Source organism: Abrus precatorius, unplaced genomic scaffold (genome assembly GCF_003935025.1).
Source record: "Abrus precatorius isolate BTA unplaced genomic scaffold, Abrus_2018 Scaffold11, whole genome shotgun sequence".
Lineage (NCBI taxonomy): Eukaryota > Viridiplantae > Streptophyta > Magnoliopsida > Fabales > Fabaceae > Abrus > Abrus precatorius.
Window position 1 is genome coordinate 25,014,902 of NW_020874303.1, and position 17,655 is coordinate 25,032,556.

The 17,655-nt window shown below is 27.9% G+C and overlaps 2 protein-coding genes across 2 annotated transcripts; both read left to right on the plus strand.

The window, feature by feature from the left end:
* The first annotated feature begins 3,908 nt into the window (after positions 1–3,908).
* LOC113856534 (coumaroyl-CoA:anthocyanidin 3-O-glucoside-6''-O-coumaroyltransferase 1-like) lies at positions 3,909–5,614 on the plus strand. The gene has a single exon (XM_027488381.1). It carries the CDS (start codon positions 3,996–3,998, stop codon positions 5,478–5,480), a length of 1,485 nt encoding a protein of 494 aa, XP_027344182.1. The 5' UTR covers positions 3,909–3,995; the 3' UTR covers positions 5,481–5,614.
* A 5,625-nt stretch (positions 5,615–11,239) lies between these two features.
* LOC113855377 (malonyl-coenzyme A:anthocyanin 3-O-glucoside-6''-O-malonyltransferase-like) lies at positions 11,240–12,732 on the plus strand. Its single transcript, XM_027486999.1, has one exon. It carries the CDS (start codon positions 11,271–11,273, stop codon positions 12,687–12,689), a length of 1,419 nt encoding a protein of 472 aa, XP_027342800.1. The 5' UTR covers positions 11,240–11,270; the 3' UTR covers positions 12,690–12,732.
* Positions 12,733–17,655: the final 4,923 nt, after the last annotated feature.

Sequence of the window (17,655 nt, forward strand, 5' to 3'; positions counted from 1 at the left end):
GATCAGTATATTTTTTTATTTAAAATTATGTATTTCATATAACTTTTAATTATTTTTTTTATGTAATCAGTCTTAATCATATTTTTTAAATATAACTTATTAATATTTTTTAGAAAACAATTTAGTAAGTTGGACATGTCATGTCTAACTTACATGTTTTAAAAATTATAAATTTCAAATGATATATTTGACTTATATATTGTATTTAAAACTAACGTATTTATATATTAAAATTAATAAAAAAATTATTATATAAATTTTATTAATTTTTTATTTTATTTATGTTTGACACATATTTCTCTTCTTTATTAAAATTTATTAAAAAATTATTAAAATTTCTAAAAAGCACTAATATAACAAACAAAATTTGTATGATATATGACCATAATAATTCTAACCAATAAATAAATAATACATACATTTTTTACACATGTTAAAATTTGAATTTTTTAAATTATATAATAAATATTTTAATATAATATACATGTAGATTGTTAAATTAGACTTATCTCGACGAACTGATTTATCTAATTTATAAAAATTAGCGAGTTGGATTGAATATTTTAAATCTACTAATTTATTTAGTTTATCTCACGATAAAATATGAATAAGATAGATTGACTCATCGAATTTAATTTTTTATTTTTAAAAATTTAAAATAATTATTTATTAATTTTTATTAATATAAAAATATTTTTTATTATTTATTATAGTTTTTTAATAATTTTAATAAATTACCCATTAATATAATAATCTATCAATTTATTATTATTTTATTTTTAGTTTTTGGCAAGCTATTCACTAACTCAAATAAATAAAACTAAAAAATTTAACTTATTTTTTAGATGAGACGGGTTCATGCGAGTAGAGACAAGCTGGCCCGGTGGAAAGCGACTACGGAGATGACCAAATGAACAAAAATGACGTGACGGGACAGAGCACTGCTATAGTACCATCAACTTTATTGAATCTACGCCAAGAGTTTAAACGCGTTTTGATATCTTCAAATTTGGCAATGAATTGTGAGTAATTACTGGCATTTAAAATAAAATAGCAGTATTTTTTTTATAAAATATTTTATACTTCTTATGAAGTATTTGTTATTTTTTAATTAATAGAATTATTATAAAATTAATTAAAATTAAAAAAAGTAAATATCAATATTAGAGAATAGGAATTAAAACGTAGTTATAGAGATAGATACAATCCAATCCTATTATATATTATCTTTACTTAAATTATTTTTTTCTTTTATTCTTTAAATTATTAATTATTCTTTTAAAATGAAGGCAATAATTTAAAAGGATAATATTAATATTTAAAAAAATTTAATAAATATATATATATTAATGAAAAAGAAAACGAGAATAACAAAAATAAGAGTCTTATATAATTAAGTAAGGTTAACTATGATTAAATTCCATGTTTTTACAACTATAATTTATGATAAATTCTCGTTGGTGAAATAGTATTTTGTTCTTACATGATAAGGCTGACACTGAAAGCCATAATTATAATTAAACTAAAATGCACAAGTTAGTTTAACCATGAGATCAATGAACTGGTTTAATAGTTTGTTTAACTCAAAAAAGTTATCTGATTTAAAAATGGTAAAAATAAATGTTAAGTCAATTCAAAACCGATGAAAATCTAAGCAAAATTTATAGTTAAAAAAAATTGGTTCAAATTAGTGTTCAACAAACAAATAACAATTTAATAATTAACTGATAAAATTTATTTGTAATAAAAAAATTTTAAGATATTATTTTACTAAATTTGACAGTGATACCTTCACTATCATTTTTATTAAAAGTACGTAGTGGATTTGAGTCACTCCGAATGTGTTAGTACATTTTACTAATTTTAATAACTAATTTTAAATAACAACTAATGATTGTTATTTTTATACTTTAGATATTTCTTAACTTTAAAAAATTTAAATATAAATTTAATATCTAATGTAATTTTAATTTTATCATTATTTGAAGCACTTTCTTGTTAAAATAATGTTTGTAGTGAAATATTTTAATTAAAAGTAATGTCATTTAGTATATGTTAAAAAAAATATTTTTAACACGTGGTTACCAACGTAAATAAAAATGTAAATATATGCTATTAAAGTAACTTTATATTATTAAATAAAGTTAATATTTTTATCACTAAGTTAAGTTTTTTACTGTAAAACAACTTATTGCATCTGACAAACCAAGAACTAAAATACAAAATTGTCACAGAATAAATTTACCAAATACGATGACACAACACGAATTAAGCATGCTTGCTCTCACTCGAGAAGATTCTGTCAATGTGAATGCATTTCTAGTTCACCTCAAGCTTTATTTCATTTTTTTTAATTAATTGACAACAGTACAGTAAAACTCGTTTTATAAAGGGAAAATTAGTATTTTTATTTTTAAGAAATGGTACTTTATGATAATAAAAAATTATTATATATTTTTTAAACCACATCTCCAAAAATCATCATATTTAACAGATAAAATTAAATAAATAGATAAATAATAAAATAAAATTTTAGAAAATAAATTAAAAGATTATTGTATGAATTTTATATTTTATAAATTTAATATTAAATTAGGCATTCCATAGTATTATCAAAATGGGTGAACCTAATAAGTTGATTACGGTATTAGTTCATGTGGGTTAATTAGGCATGAAATTGAATTCTTTTAAATTTAGTTAGAGTCTCTCTCATTACGTATCATTTCACAATATTTTTCTTTTTAACATTGCAACTCCTTCTAACTCACAAGTAGATCAGAATTAATTTTTGTCTATCTTATGCATGTAAAAAAATAAAAATAGATATCATCTATACGGTGAAAAAGTGTCATTTATGGATAAATGTTATGCATTAAAAATACCTTCATTGATATAAGTTTTATTTAATAGAAATTAAACTTTTAGTATTAATATTTTGTTTATTAATAATATGAGATATATTATTTTAAATTTTTATGCAATAATTTTATGTCTTTTATAATAAACAAAATGAATTATTTTTGTATTAATTATAAAAATATAAGATAAATTTAAGATTTATTAATTATTATTTTTTAAATTTTTTTATTAATATCGTTAAATATATAAATTATCAATTACATTATTTAATATTAAAAGTATTTTAAATAAAATTTATATTTATAAAAAATATAATTAATTTAATTATTATTATTTTATCTAGTGATTTAATCTTTTATTTTTATAATTTAACATTATGATGTGTAATTCTATTGATATGTTTGCATATATATATATATATATAATTTAATTATATCTAATAGTATATTAATAAAAATCAATGTAATGCCAAACTTATAACAAATTTTTTACAGTGAAATGAATAAATCATTAAATATGCCGTACCCGGGTGGAAATCAAGTTATAACAATTCAAGATGACAACGTGATATTGTCGGCAGATTTTTGTCATACATGGTAAAGATGCTGTGTTTTACGAGAGAACAACGCTTTAGCGCAATTGTTTTTAGTTACAATATTTTTTTCTAACAAATGGCCGTGTAAATCTTATAATTTGTATTTTTATGACTCTTAATTTGATTTTAAATTTAGACTAAAGAGTCCTTTAATACAGGTGTGTTGGTTAAAAAAATTAATTAAAAGAGTAAAAATAAGAAAAAAATATGAATTTATTTATAAAAAAATTCAATTAGTTGAATCTAAAGTAGTCAGAAGCATTGAACTTTATATTTATTAAATATTATGACAATATTTATTTAAAAATATTTTTTAAGTACAAATATGATAAAAATAATATAAATATACTACAAGTGTTGTTAAAATAAAAATTTGTAGGTTCATTTTTTTATATAAAATATCATTTTAAAATAAGTGTATATATAAAAAATATGAAGTGTTAATTAGGTGGCTATTCAAAATTAAGATTTTTTTATCTGTGCAACATTATGAAGCTTGAGCGTTATTCAAAATTAAGCTTGACGGATACACATCCCTTTCATGGTACTCGCCGAGTCCGCGGCTTCTCTCTCTTCTTTTCAGAATCAAAGCACATCAATGGCTAAAGACATAATAGATGACTCTCAAGTTTCTCCCCCACCACACTCCGTTACCCCAACCATTCTCCCCCTCACCTTCCTTGACCTTCAATGGTTTTTCAGCCGCCACGCAACACGCATCTTCTTCTACCAATTTCCTCATCCCACTCAACATTTCCTCAAAACAGCACTTCCCATTCTCAAACACTCTCTTTCTCTTACTCTCCAACACTTCTTCCCTTTCGCCTCCAACCTCATCGTTCCTCCACAGCCACGTTTCCCTTACATCCGTTACCTTGATGGTGACTCTCTCTCCTTCACCGTCGCTGAGTCTGTCGCAGACTTCACAACCCTCACATCTGATTCGCCACAAGACGTCAATGACTGGCAACCGCTTGTTCCGGTGTTACCTTCGCCTCGTACTATGCACGATGGAACCTGCGAGTTCCCTCTCATGGCCATCAAGGTAACCGTTATACCAAACTCTGGATTTAGCATTTGTGTTATCTTCAACCACGTGGCAGGGGATGGCAGAACGCTTCATCATTTCATGAAGTTTTGGGCCTCTGTTTGCAAATCAAAAGGGGATTTGGCTTCCCTTCAAGCCTTTGGTTCTCTTTCTCTACCCTTCCATGATAGGGACATAGTGAACGACCCGAAAGGGCTCAAGCTCATTTACTTACAAGACATGAGAAACTTGATGTCGCAAAGCACGCAGTTCGCAGGGATTTTACGTCGTGTTTCCGCTGATAAGGTACGTGCCAATCTTACATTTGATCGCGAACAAGCCGAGAGAATGAAAAGATGGGTTTATCTTAAATGTAATAATAACAGTCACGGTAGTTCAGGGACGTTACACATATCAACCTTTGTGGTGACGTGTTCTTTGATGTGGGTTTGTATGATAAAATCAGAACTGAAGGAAAAGGAAGGTAGTTATGTTACAGAAGAGTACTATGATGAACCATGCAACTTGGCGTTTTCAGCGGATTGTCATGATCATCCTCAATTTTTGTTGCCATCTAATTACTTTGGAAATTGCTTAGTTCCACTTGTTACGTCTGTGAAAAGGAGTGCGCTAGAGGGAGAAAACGGGGTTATTGTGGCGGCAAAAGCTATTGAGAGGATGATTAGGGGTTTCAAGATTGATGCTTTGAGTGGGGCAGAAACAGTGATGTCAGATTTTAGAGAATTGGTGAAAAGTGGTCAATCTCTTGTAGTAATTGTTGGCTCACCGAAATTGACCGCGTACAACACTGACTTCGGGTGGGGAAAGCCTAGGAAGTCTGAAGTGGTTAATCTTGATTCTGTGGGAACAATTTCTCTTACCGATTGTAGGGACACCCAAGGTGGAGTTCAAGTTGGAATTGCACTAGAAAGGATTCGAATGACGAATTTCACAAACATCATGGAACAACAGCTTAGTAATATTGCAGTTCGTGATTAAACTGTTGCCATTCACATCAGTTATCAATGATATGTATCTTTCACATTATTTTTGTGAGTGCATGTATTTTTTTCTTCTTGTCTTGGAAGCTTTTGCTCAAAGGTAAATAAACTTTCCTCTTAATGAAATCGTGTCCTTAGTACAATAATCTGACTTCATAGTAGAACCATAAAAGAATATTACAAAGGCAAGAACCGACAAAATGAATCTATGAATATATCCCATAGATTAACCCAAAAGTACTCAAGAAAGATAAACAAATAGCTTAAGCTTTAAATTGAAGGTGTAAATAACCTATTTAACTTAACTCATTTAACTCCAGACTCATGGAGATTTGGGGCATATTGCGCAAGCCGTCACCAGCCCCTACATTAATTTCTTTAAATGAATATTTTTTTTAGATAATATTTATTTAAAAGTAAAATTGTCAGTTGCAAAATTAAAATTATTAATTTATTTTATATTAGAATTTATTAACAAAATTAATATTTAATTTTAAATTTAGGTAAACAGGATAATGAGACCAGAGTAATGTTGTTACTATTGAAGATACAAAACTTTATGAAGACAGTTAATTAACTGAGAGACTTACTATAGATTTTTGTAGATTTGAATTACTATAGATTTTTTTTAATCCCTAGCTCCCACTTACGTTAACCTACTACTCAATGTGAACCAACTCAACCTAGGTTGAATTGAGAGCGGTTTATGAATTCATAATAGAATCATAAAAAATAGCATAAAGGAACTATTATGTTTTGATCTAATAAAAACACAATTGGTCACTATAATAATTTAGTAAAAAGCATTAAACATTTTTTAAGGACTAAATTGCTCTCTAAATTACATTTTTGACAATGGCTTTACGTGAAACTGTTTTTCAATTTATAGTTCTAAGAACAGTCAGTTATTTAGCAATTCTCTGATATGCAACACACTTATATAATATATTTTTGAGAGCTATTATTTAGTCATTTTGTGATATACAACACACTTACATAGCACAACATTTTATAGCATTGCAAAACACTCTAAATTTATGCACACTCCTCTCAAATCTCTTTTATAGTGTAATGTTATCTCTAAAAATGAGGACATTAAGGATTTCCTTGATGTTACTAGAAGTATTTTGCTAAGAATAAGAAGGCTAAAGCAAATAGTTTTCTTGCCAAGTTTGTCTCAATAGGATACAAAGGTAAAAGTAATATAAGAGAATACAGTGTGGAGATGTCCAATTTTGCCTCAAACCTCAAGTCATTAAAGTTAGAGTTGTCTAATGACTTACCCATATATTTGATTTTGATTTTTCTTCTTACATAATTTGGCCAATTTAAAGTGAGTTATAATATTTAGAAGGATAAATAATTATTGAATAAGATTTTTTCATTACTTACAAGAAAAGGAAAGGCAACAAAGAAAAAAGATTAGAAGTGTTTACTTGGCATTCACCTCTTAGAATAAGTAAAGAAAGAACACTAAGATTGCTGTCAAAGGCTTCTTAGCAAAAGAAACAAAAGAATGAAGAGTTTACCTACTTTTATAAGAAGGTAGGGCACTTGAAGAAGGAGTGCTCTAAGAACGATGCATAGTGTGTAAAAAAAAAGTAAATTTCTTGCTTTGGTTTGCTTTGAAGTTAATTTACTTTTGTTCATGAAAATACTTGATGGTTGAATTCTAATGCTACTATTCATATAAATATGACTACATAGAATTATTTGTCTAATCGACTACTAGGTGATAATGAAAGAATTATCTTTGTAGACAATGGTAGTAAAGTTATCGTAAAGGCTATTTGAACTTTTAGATTACAATTAAAAATTGAATTTTGTTTGGATTTATTTGAGACGTTTATTGTATCGTCTTTTAGATGGAATATGGTTTCTATTTCTATGTTTGACAAATTTATTTTTTCTTGTTCATTTGAAAATAATAAATTTTGTTTTTACTAAAATTTAAATATTGTTAGTTTTTGTCCTTTAATTAATAATCTATATATGCTTAATGTTGTGAGTTTTCCTAGTGAAATCTTACAAATTAACTCATAGGGAACAAAATGAAAATTGAATGATGATGCAACCATTTTATCGCACAACTATATAGGTTATATAACTAAATAAAGAATTCATAAATTTGTGTAGGATGAAATTCTTGAACCTTTAAGTTTGTCAACTTTGAAGCATGTGTTGAATACATTAATGGTAAACAAACAAACATAAGAAAATTAGGTGTCATAAAAGTGATGATGTTTTGAAATTAATACATATTGATATTTGTGGTCACCCAAAAGTTTTTTGGGACAGACAATATTTCATTATGTTCATAGATTTTCCTATAGATACAACTACCTATATCTAATACATGAAAAGTATCAATCCCTAAACATTTTAAATCTTTGAAGACTGAAGTTGAATTTCAACATGCAAAGAAAATTAAAGCTATCAAACTTTACCTAGTGATAAATACTATGGTAGATATAATAGGGTAGGAGAAACAATGTCTACGACCATTTACATTTTTTTCTTAAGAATATGGTGAGAAGTATAATCAATCATTTTTTCTTGCTAGAGTCTCTTTGAGAAGAAACTTTAAAATTATAGTTTACATCCTTAATAAGGTATCAAGTAAGGTAGTTGACAAAATCCATATGAGTTTTGGAAAGGCAAAAGGTCAAGCATTAAACACTTGCACATTTGGTGTTGTCCAGCTAAAGTATAAACTTATAGGTCACATGAGAAAAAAGCTGAATTCAAGAACAATTAGTTGTCATTTTGTTGGCAATGTTGAGTACTCTCAAGATATAAGTTTTACAACCTCACTTCTAGATTCTTATTTGAAACAAAAAATGCAAGATCTCTTAAAAATGTTGAGTTTAAGAAGGAAAAGAACATAAGGAGTATTGTATTTGAAAAAGATCCTATTACTAACGATGATCAAGTCATTATCTTTATTGGTATTGAAGAAACAACTTCAACAATAGAGGATGATGTTTAAGTTTATTGTCTTTGACGATAGTATAAAACAAGACAACATTTAAGTTTTATGTTGTAAATTGCTTGGATATTCTTCTTTTATAATATATATAATAAGACCCATTGACACTAGATTTACACCAAATCGTAACTGTACAAATTAAATAATCTAACAGTTGAAAAGAGGGAGAAGAAAAGTATACAAAATAAATAAATAAAAAGAGGTAACTTTTCAACCGTTAGATTATTTTGATTTATACGGTTAAAATTTGGTGTAAGTCTTATCAATAAATCCTCTCTCTCTCCTTCTCTCTCTCTCTCTCTCTATATATATATATATATATATATATATATATATATATGTTTAATGTTGTGAGTTTCTCTAGTGAAATCTTACAAATTAGCTCACAAGGAACCAAATGAAAATTGAATGAGAATTCAACCTCTTTATAGTACAATTGTTTAGATTTTATATATATATATATATATATATATATATATATATATTATACTCTAAACTAGTTTAAGACAAAAATGATATTTTGTTTTGGATTGATTTCTATAAAAAATAAAGTTTAGACCATTTAAAAATAAACATAATTACATTGGATGCAATTTTTATGCTCGTCATCGTTATTTAATCTGTCATTGAATATATGTTGTTGTGGTAATTAGTGTAGTTTAGTCACATGGCAGAGTGATAAAAATTACATTAGTTCCTTATAGCTATATAAGATGAACTAAATTGTTAAAGCACAATTTAAAAGTAAATAGCATTCAGTTATGCACCAAAAGTATTTGTGATGTAAAATGAGTTAATAATATGAAATTCAAATGAGAAATTGTTAAAATATTATTATTTTTAATTAAGGTAAGCTTAATTTTAGTAAAATTTTTGAATTACAAAATAAAAATAGTTTAATGAGTGGAAATATATTTTTGACCCATTAGAAAATAATAAAAACCTAATAAATTTTAAAATGTAAAATATGCACATAGTCTCAAGATACCAAATTAAAGAATTTTTTTTTTATTTTTGTAAAAAAAAAAGGTCTCATCAATTTACGTTATTCAGATATTATTGTAGTTCTCAATCACTTTATATATGAATTAAAATATTTATTTAACTTTAAGAATACTGATAATTTATTAAAATTCCAGTGTAATCTTCCACATAAATGTAAGTGAAAGTGATAAATTTAGAATTTACATCTTTATTTAGACACAAAATTGAAATTATTTATATTATCCTTGCTGAGAAACTATAATACTTGTTGTGAATTTAGTTAATTATGTACATCAAAAGCTTAAATTTTATCTTGTTTTGTAAGATTTTGTTTGAAAGTTTAAAGAAAGAATTTGAAGAAGGAAGGAATAGAAGGGAAGGGAGGGAGAAGTTCTTTTGAATGTTTAATATTAAAATGGAAGAATGATAGAAAATTTAATTATATAAATGATATTATTATATTTTTTTATTTTTTATTTTTAAAAAAATAATTTTTTTTAAAAAATTAATAATTTTAAAATTAATATTTTTATTTTTTATAAATTTTTTTAAAAAATTATCACTTGGAAAACTAACATTTTTATTTAAAAAAGAGTATAGAAAGTGAGAGAAAGAAAACTTTCATAATGGATAACTCAAAAAATTTGTTCGAATTAAACAACTTTAAAGGAAAGATTAGCTTGACTTAACTCTTTTTTTCTAAACACTAACTCTTAAAAATAGCTTAAGAAAAATATCTTATAGGGATACACATGTTTTTTTTTTCTGCTTTCCTTTGATTAGCTAGCTTGGCATATCTTCTCTAGAGTTTTGCCAAACTTCAAACTTTTATTAAAATTCTAAATATTAATTATATTTTTATTTTATCGATCCTTATAAATTTCAAAATTTTGTTGCTTTTATTAATCATTATATAAGACTTACTAACTATAGTTACTGTTTATTTTATCGATTCTTTTAAATATACCGTCTCCGTTAAATATAGTTTGAAAAAGTAGAAAACAAGTTGACTTTCTTTCTATCATACCTTAGTTAAGGGGGCAAGTAAAATAGAAAGAGTATGCCATTATTAGACAAGACGCAATATTTAATATTAAATATAATATGGGATAATATAGATATATTATAGGTGCTGTTTGGTTTGATTAAATTTGATTATAACAAGAACTGAAAATCGAACCAAATTACAATGTAAAATATAATTTTTTGGATTTCGATTTTAAACACTTCTAATTTTAGGTGTTCTTTTATTTTTAAAAAATATTTTGAAATACGTAGATAAATAAAATTTTTTAAAGAAAAGTCATATGCAGTGTGACATATGACGTGCGAAGTTTTAATGATAAAAATAATACTTGAAAATACCATAACTCTTTTTATACTACGTTACCAATCATATATCACATGATACACACATCAGTTTCTCTCCCCACATTGCAGGCTTAAGTTCATCAGTTTTTCTCCGCAGTCAACCTCGATCGGATCTCTTTCTTAACAGCTCTGTCAAAAGAATTGATCTAGATATGTTTACTTAAAAATTTAAAATAGAATACAATTATTGCTGAGTAAGTAAATTAATAATTAAACAATTGCATGCATGCATGCGGGACACGTTGTAGTTAATTATATTATCCACGTTTGATGAAATAAATGAGAAGATCCACTAAAGATAGATTTCATCTTTGGACATTGAATCCAAAGAGCTGGAAAAATAAGAGATGGGTTAAATGAGTACTACTACATATACATCTCTAGAATATGCTTGTTAGTGCGCAATAGGTTTGCTTCAGTGTTAAGTGAGATATTGTAGAACAAATGGCAAAGGCTAGCGAGTATAAGCTTGTCGAGCAATGTGAGGTTGTTCCTATGAAAACCAAAGACACGTCCGTTCCCCTCTCATTCCTAGACTTACATATTTCAGGTCCTGCAACTGTGACGCGTCAATTCTTCTATCAATTTCCACATACCACAAGTCATTTTTGTGAAACTACACTCCCCACACTCAAACATTCTCTCTCACTTACACTTCAACATTACTACCCTCTCGCGGGAAATCTCATCTCTCCACCGCCACCCCAAAACCCTTATATTCTATGCACCCATCAAGATTCTGTCATCTTTACCATCTTTGAATCCCATGCAGATTTCAACCATCTCTTATCCAAATATCCCAAAAGCCCATTGGAGTCAGATCCATTGGTTCCCAAGTTGACATACTCGACCCTCCATGATGATACCTTCATCTTCCCAATGCTGACATTGCAAGCCACAGTTTTCCCCAACCATGGTCTTTGCATTGCCATCGATTATCGCCATGCCATCGATGATAAGAGTTGCAGTCATTTCATGAGGGCTTGGTCTTCCATTTGTCGAAGCGGTGGCATTGACCTCACACCTGTGGAGAAGTCACCACCATGCTTTGATAGGGAAGTCCTGAAGGTCCCCAAGGGACTCGAGGCCATATTCAAAAGAGACTACCTTGAAATTAGGTCAACTTGGAAGAAAAAAGTTGTTGGTCAAAGTCAAACTGAAGAGTGCGCCCATGTGGATGAAGACTATGTTAAGGCAACGATTGTTTTTGAAAAAGATGAAATCGAGAGGCTGAAAACAAGGGGGCTGAATGAATGGAAAGAAAATGATGAATTTACAGTACCAAAATATCTATCAAAATTTGTGGTAACATGCGCTTTCGTGTGGTCTAACTTGGCTAAAACAAGATATGGAAAGAATAATGAACAAGTACAAGAAAAGATGAAAGATGAGTTTATTTATTTTGGTTTTGCCGCAGACTGCAGAGGTCGCCTTGAAAACCATGTGCCAGAAACATACATTGGAAACTGCATAGTCACGTGGCATGCAGAGCTGAAGATAAAGGAGCTAATGAGAGAAGGTGGTTTTCTAAATGCAGTCAAGGCCATTGAAATAGCAGTATCCAATATGAAAAAAAATCCCTTTGAAGGTGCAGAAAATTGGAGTGCAAGGTATAGAACTAAGTTTGAATTAGAAAGTACAATCCTAGCTATTTCATCGCCAAAGTTCAATGTTTACGACACTGATTTTGGATTTGGAAGACCTGTCAAAGTGGAGATGCTCCATCCCTCCAAGTGTATGTCTCTTGCTGATAGTGGAGGCAAGGAAGGAGGAATTGAGGTTGGCTTGTTATTCAGGAACGGGGAATATGAGCATTTCAATTCTGCAATTCAACAAGGACTTGTTGAAGCTATAAAAAGCTAAATGTATTTGTGTGGTTCCTACTAAAATCAAACTAAATAGATCTGTTTCCAAATAAATAAATTCGGGCGGGACAAGCAACTTGTAATCTCTTGAAGGGATTGCTTGCATCTGCATTGTGGGTTGTGTCAATAATAAGTCTATGTTGATTTTTCCTCCGAGGAACTTCGTGGGTAGTCAAGTACCTATGCTAGTGTCTATTAGAGTTGGTGATTTATTATGTTTCTCTTCTAATGGATACTTTTTAAGGAGTTATACCGTTCATATTTTCTTTCCAACATAAATTTTCTCCACTTTATCCTTATTTCATATTAACTATCTTCTTTATTTTACAATTCTATCTTCTCTTCTATTTTCTCCCTTCATTGTTAAATATTTTACATAAAATAGTTGTACAAACAAAATAGTCCACGCAGAGGGGAATCGGTGGACTACTTACGAATCAAAATGGTGAATGTCTTACAGGTTTTTCTGGCTTTATAGGAGGTACTGATAATTTTCAAACACGGCGTTCTTGTAAAAAAGGTTATATATATAACCACCGGGGTGTTGTATCCTCTTCTAAGTTTGAACTTCTCCAAAACTATCTGTCAATAGTTGTCATTTATAACAGAGTTGACTAATGAGTATTTGCTCGACATCCTTTATCGAAAGGGTGTATAAGTTCCTCTCGGTTTATACGTGATTATTCCAAATATTTGTGAAATATGAATTTCTTCCAATTAATGATAACAAGTCTCATTTCCAACCAATTATCATATAAATAGAATAGGATTATTCTTCCTACACTGATGCCTTGATACAATGAAGGAAATATTTTCACTAGTTCCTAAAAAGCATAGGAACATGTTATGGCTTACCAGTCATATCTTACAAATTATATTTGTGTAAAAAATATAAAATAAAAATTACACTCGTATTCCCTATTCAAACCTTTCAATTCAATTTTTCTAGCAAGAAAATCTCTAAAAATAGCAATTATTTAAAACAATTTAAAATTTAAGAATATACAATCTTAAATTGAAAACTGAACCCTTTGAAGGTGCAAAAAACTGGAAGGCAATGTTTAGAAAGATGCATGCATTGGAAAGCACGGTCCTAGTTACCGGGTCGCCAAAGTTCAATGTTCATGAAACTGATTTTGGATTTGGAAGACCTACCAAAGTAGAGATGGTACATCCCTTTAAGTGTATGTCTCTTGCTGAAAGTGGAGGCAATGATGGAGGAATTGAGGTTGGCTTGGTATTCACGAACGGAGAATATGAGCATTTTAATTCTGTCATAAAACAAGGACTCGTTGAAGCTTTAAAAAATGTATTTGTTGGGCTCGTACAACAACGAACTCTTGTTCAATTTAAATTGCTAAATGTATCTCCAAATAAGTAATTTCGAGTGGGAAAGCAACATGTAATTTCTTGAAGAGCGAAAGTTGCTTGCATCCGCAGTGGTTGTGTCAATATAATATGTAGTTGATTTGTCCTCTGAAGAACTTTCGTGGGGATGGAAGGATCGATCCTGTACTAGTGTCTACTTAAACTAGGTGATTTATTATGTTTCTCTTCTAATGGATGATTTTTAAAGGTTTTATATTATATTCATATTTTTCTTCACAACATTTGTTTTTACTTTATCTTTCTTTTTGTCTGAGAAAAGAAAAATTTTACTAAGTCATAAAACATTGCTGAATAGAGTTTGTGGCAGATGAATGAGCTCTCTTTCTTGAAATTTCAATACATCTCAAAAAATTATTGTTCTTGAATAAAATTTGACTAGAAGTAACGTGATCTTAAGGTCCTGCACTTTGACTAATTTTAATGAAATTCGGAAGAACTTCAAAGTTTGAAGTTTTTGTAAAAAAGAGAATTTATTTATTTACTCGTTACGAATTTCACCGCAACACTTTTCTATTGACTATTCTATCAGCCTAACATTTTTCTCTCTTCTTTTCTAATTTTTCTCTCTATTGTATAAAAGTTACATAAAATAGTTGTAAAAATAAAATACTCCATGCAGAGCAGGTATTGGCGGACTACTTATATAGGAATGTTAACGATAGGAATTTGAAATAATGAAAATTTCCTGGATTTGAGGCAAGGAAGAACCTCCAAAGAGAGAAATCAGAATCTTTAAAAATAATACTTGTTTGTCTTTCTTTCTTTTTCATTACCATCTATGACAAATCATACATACATGTAATAACGGTTCTTGACAACAAAAATAACAACACAGGGAATATATGACAGCTCACCCTTACATGATAAAAGGATAACTATGACTTAATGGACAAATTCATCCCAATCTCTAGAAACCCAAGTCAACCTTTTGGGCCTTCCTTCATCAGCAGCAGCAATTGGTTTTTGGACCATCATCGATTGGGCTTGAGTTGCTATCAGTTAATGCTGGGTGGCTTACTGGTTTTCCTGGCTCCATAGGAGTTACAGCTAATCTTCAAACAGAGCTTTTAGTTTTGTTCAATGGTCTGCGGCTTGTTTAGAATCAAGGATAAGGAAACTTATTTGGCATTGCGATTCAGGTCTTGGAATAAAGCTAGTGAAGAATACTATAAGTACTTATCATAATTAGGTGGGTATCATAAGGAACATACAATAGCACTTGAACGAGGATCTTAGCTTCGAACATACATTAAGGACGCTAATTCTTGACAAGTGTTCTCCACAATATTACTTCAATTACGCATCGCTCATCACCTAATTCTTTCTCGGTTCCTTGTATGTTTTGGAGATGCCTTCTATTTTCCTTTACAAAATTGTTTCGTTTTGACAAGAGAAGCACGATTTATATATTAATGTTCAATGTTTATAATTGTGCGCATGCGTCGGTGTCCATGTTAAAAGAAGAAAAGCTTTCTTGGTAAGTTGTTGGTATTCTCTATCCACATTCCAATCGTCCATTTATTGCTCACTTTAGACTTTAGACAGCCATACCTTATGATTGCATATAAGATTTTTTAGGTTGAAATTATTGAAAAAAATTATAAAATATCGCTATTAATTAGTTTGTATTTAAAATAATTAATTATAAGAATAAAATGAAAAAATACCTAAAAATTAAGCTCAAAAAATTTGCTTATCTTGATTTTTTTTTTTTGCAAGAAAGATAATTAAAGATTAATTATAAACTCATTTTTTAAAATTTGACAACCAAAAATTAATAGTATTTTTTAAAAGCCTTTTTTCAAATGATGAACAAAAATAATCTCATACAAACACACGCTTAATTGCTAACTTTTTTCTTGGTTCAAACAATTTGTATGCATTTTGTCTTATTTCTTCAGGTGTTATCTTAAAAAAATTAAATATATTGTGAAGATTCTTAGCTTATATTAGTCGTATTTTCAAGGATAACGCAAACAGAAAAACATAAAACTTGTGTTGCAACATGTTTTTTCCTTTTATCTATTTTTTAGGATCGCTTTTATCGTGACAATATTGGTGAAGTGTTCATGTTTAAAGTAACTGTTAGTCTAAAAATAAGAATTGATTGTTATGTGATTTTTTATTAATTGTCTAGCTCTAAAGTGATTGTTAAAGCAATAAGGGGTCCTTTTTAAGAGATAAGGTTTTATTAAAGAGAGAAGTAATATGTTTTCTATATCCAAAAGTGTATTCACGTGAAACTTATTTATATTTATGAATTTCTAACATAATTTTATTATTTATATTTTTTATTAGATAAAATTTTAAATTATTTCACTTGCAAATTTTAAGTAAATAAAATTTTGAACCATCGCATAATAGATAACTATCCAAATCTCTATACACTTAAAAAATTACATATTATTAGACTGAATAAACAAAAAATAAAACTTTTAATTTATAATATTTTTTAACCTTAACATACTTTAAATTTATTGATTTAAAACTTAATTAAACGAATAACTTACTTTAACCTAATACAAATAATCTCTCGTGTTTCATTCCGCAAACAAATGTATCACGTCAGAAATAAACATCCCTCTTATATATTATTATTAAACCGTTCTTTACCTTATTTTTTATTCATGATTTTCATTTCATTGTTTTACCAAATTCATCCATCAAATAGACGCTCCACTAAATTATTTTAGGGTTTAATTATTTTTTATTTCTTAAAATATATATTTTTTAAAATATTTTTTTTATTTGTCTCTATATTTTTAAAATAATAATTTTAGTTCCTCTTTAATATAATTTCATAAAAAATAACACATAACATAAAATGTGACATGTAATTACATTTAAATTAACTACATTATTTAGCAGTGACTAAACTAAAATTAATATATTTTTAAAATATAAAAACTAAAAAATAATTTTATAAAAATAAAAACAAAAAATTTAATCCTCACCTTTAGCTACCACTCCACTTCTCCATGATACATATCTAGACTTTAAAGATTACAGTGCCATAACCCTAAACCTCAACTAATTATCTTCATCTCATTTCCCAATTAATGCAACACTAAATAACTAAATATCTCTAATCCCTCTAACCCACCATTCTTCTTTAACACATGGCCCTTGTTTCAATCTATCCATGCATATTAGATAGATTTCCTCGTCTCGTGTGCTAATCCAACATTGGCCTCCGTGCAAAAGCCGGTAATCGGTAGAATTTTTCATAAAATTTATTATGAAGTACAATTAACTGTGATTTTTATTTTATTAAAAATAAATTAATATTATGATCTATTTAATAATATTTAAATTTATTAATAATATGATTATTTATTTATAAAATTTAGACAATTAATACTGATCTACTTAAAATATAGCGTAGGTCTAACAACTAAATTCATGATAAAAAATATTTAAAATTAATAAATACAGTGACAAAGTTATTTTTACTGTTACAAAAATATATTTTATTACTTTTTAGATTTATCTCATTAAAACTCTAGGATTAAAAAGATGTAATTAGAAAAAAAAATCTTAATTTTTTTATCATAAAAAAATCACATTTCACATAA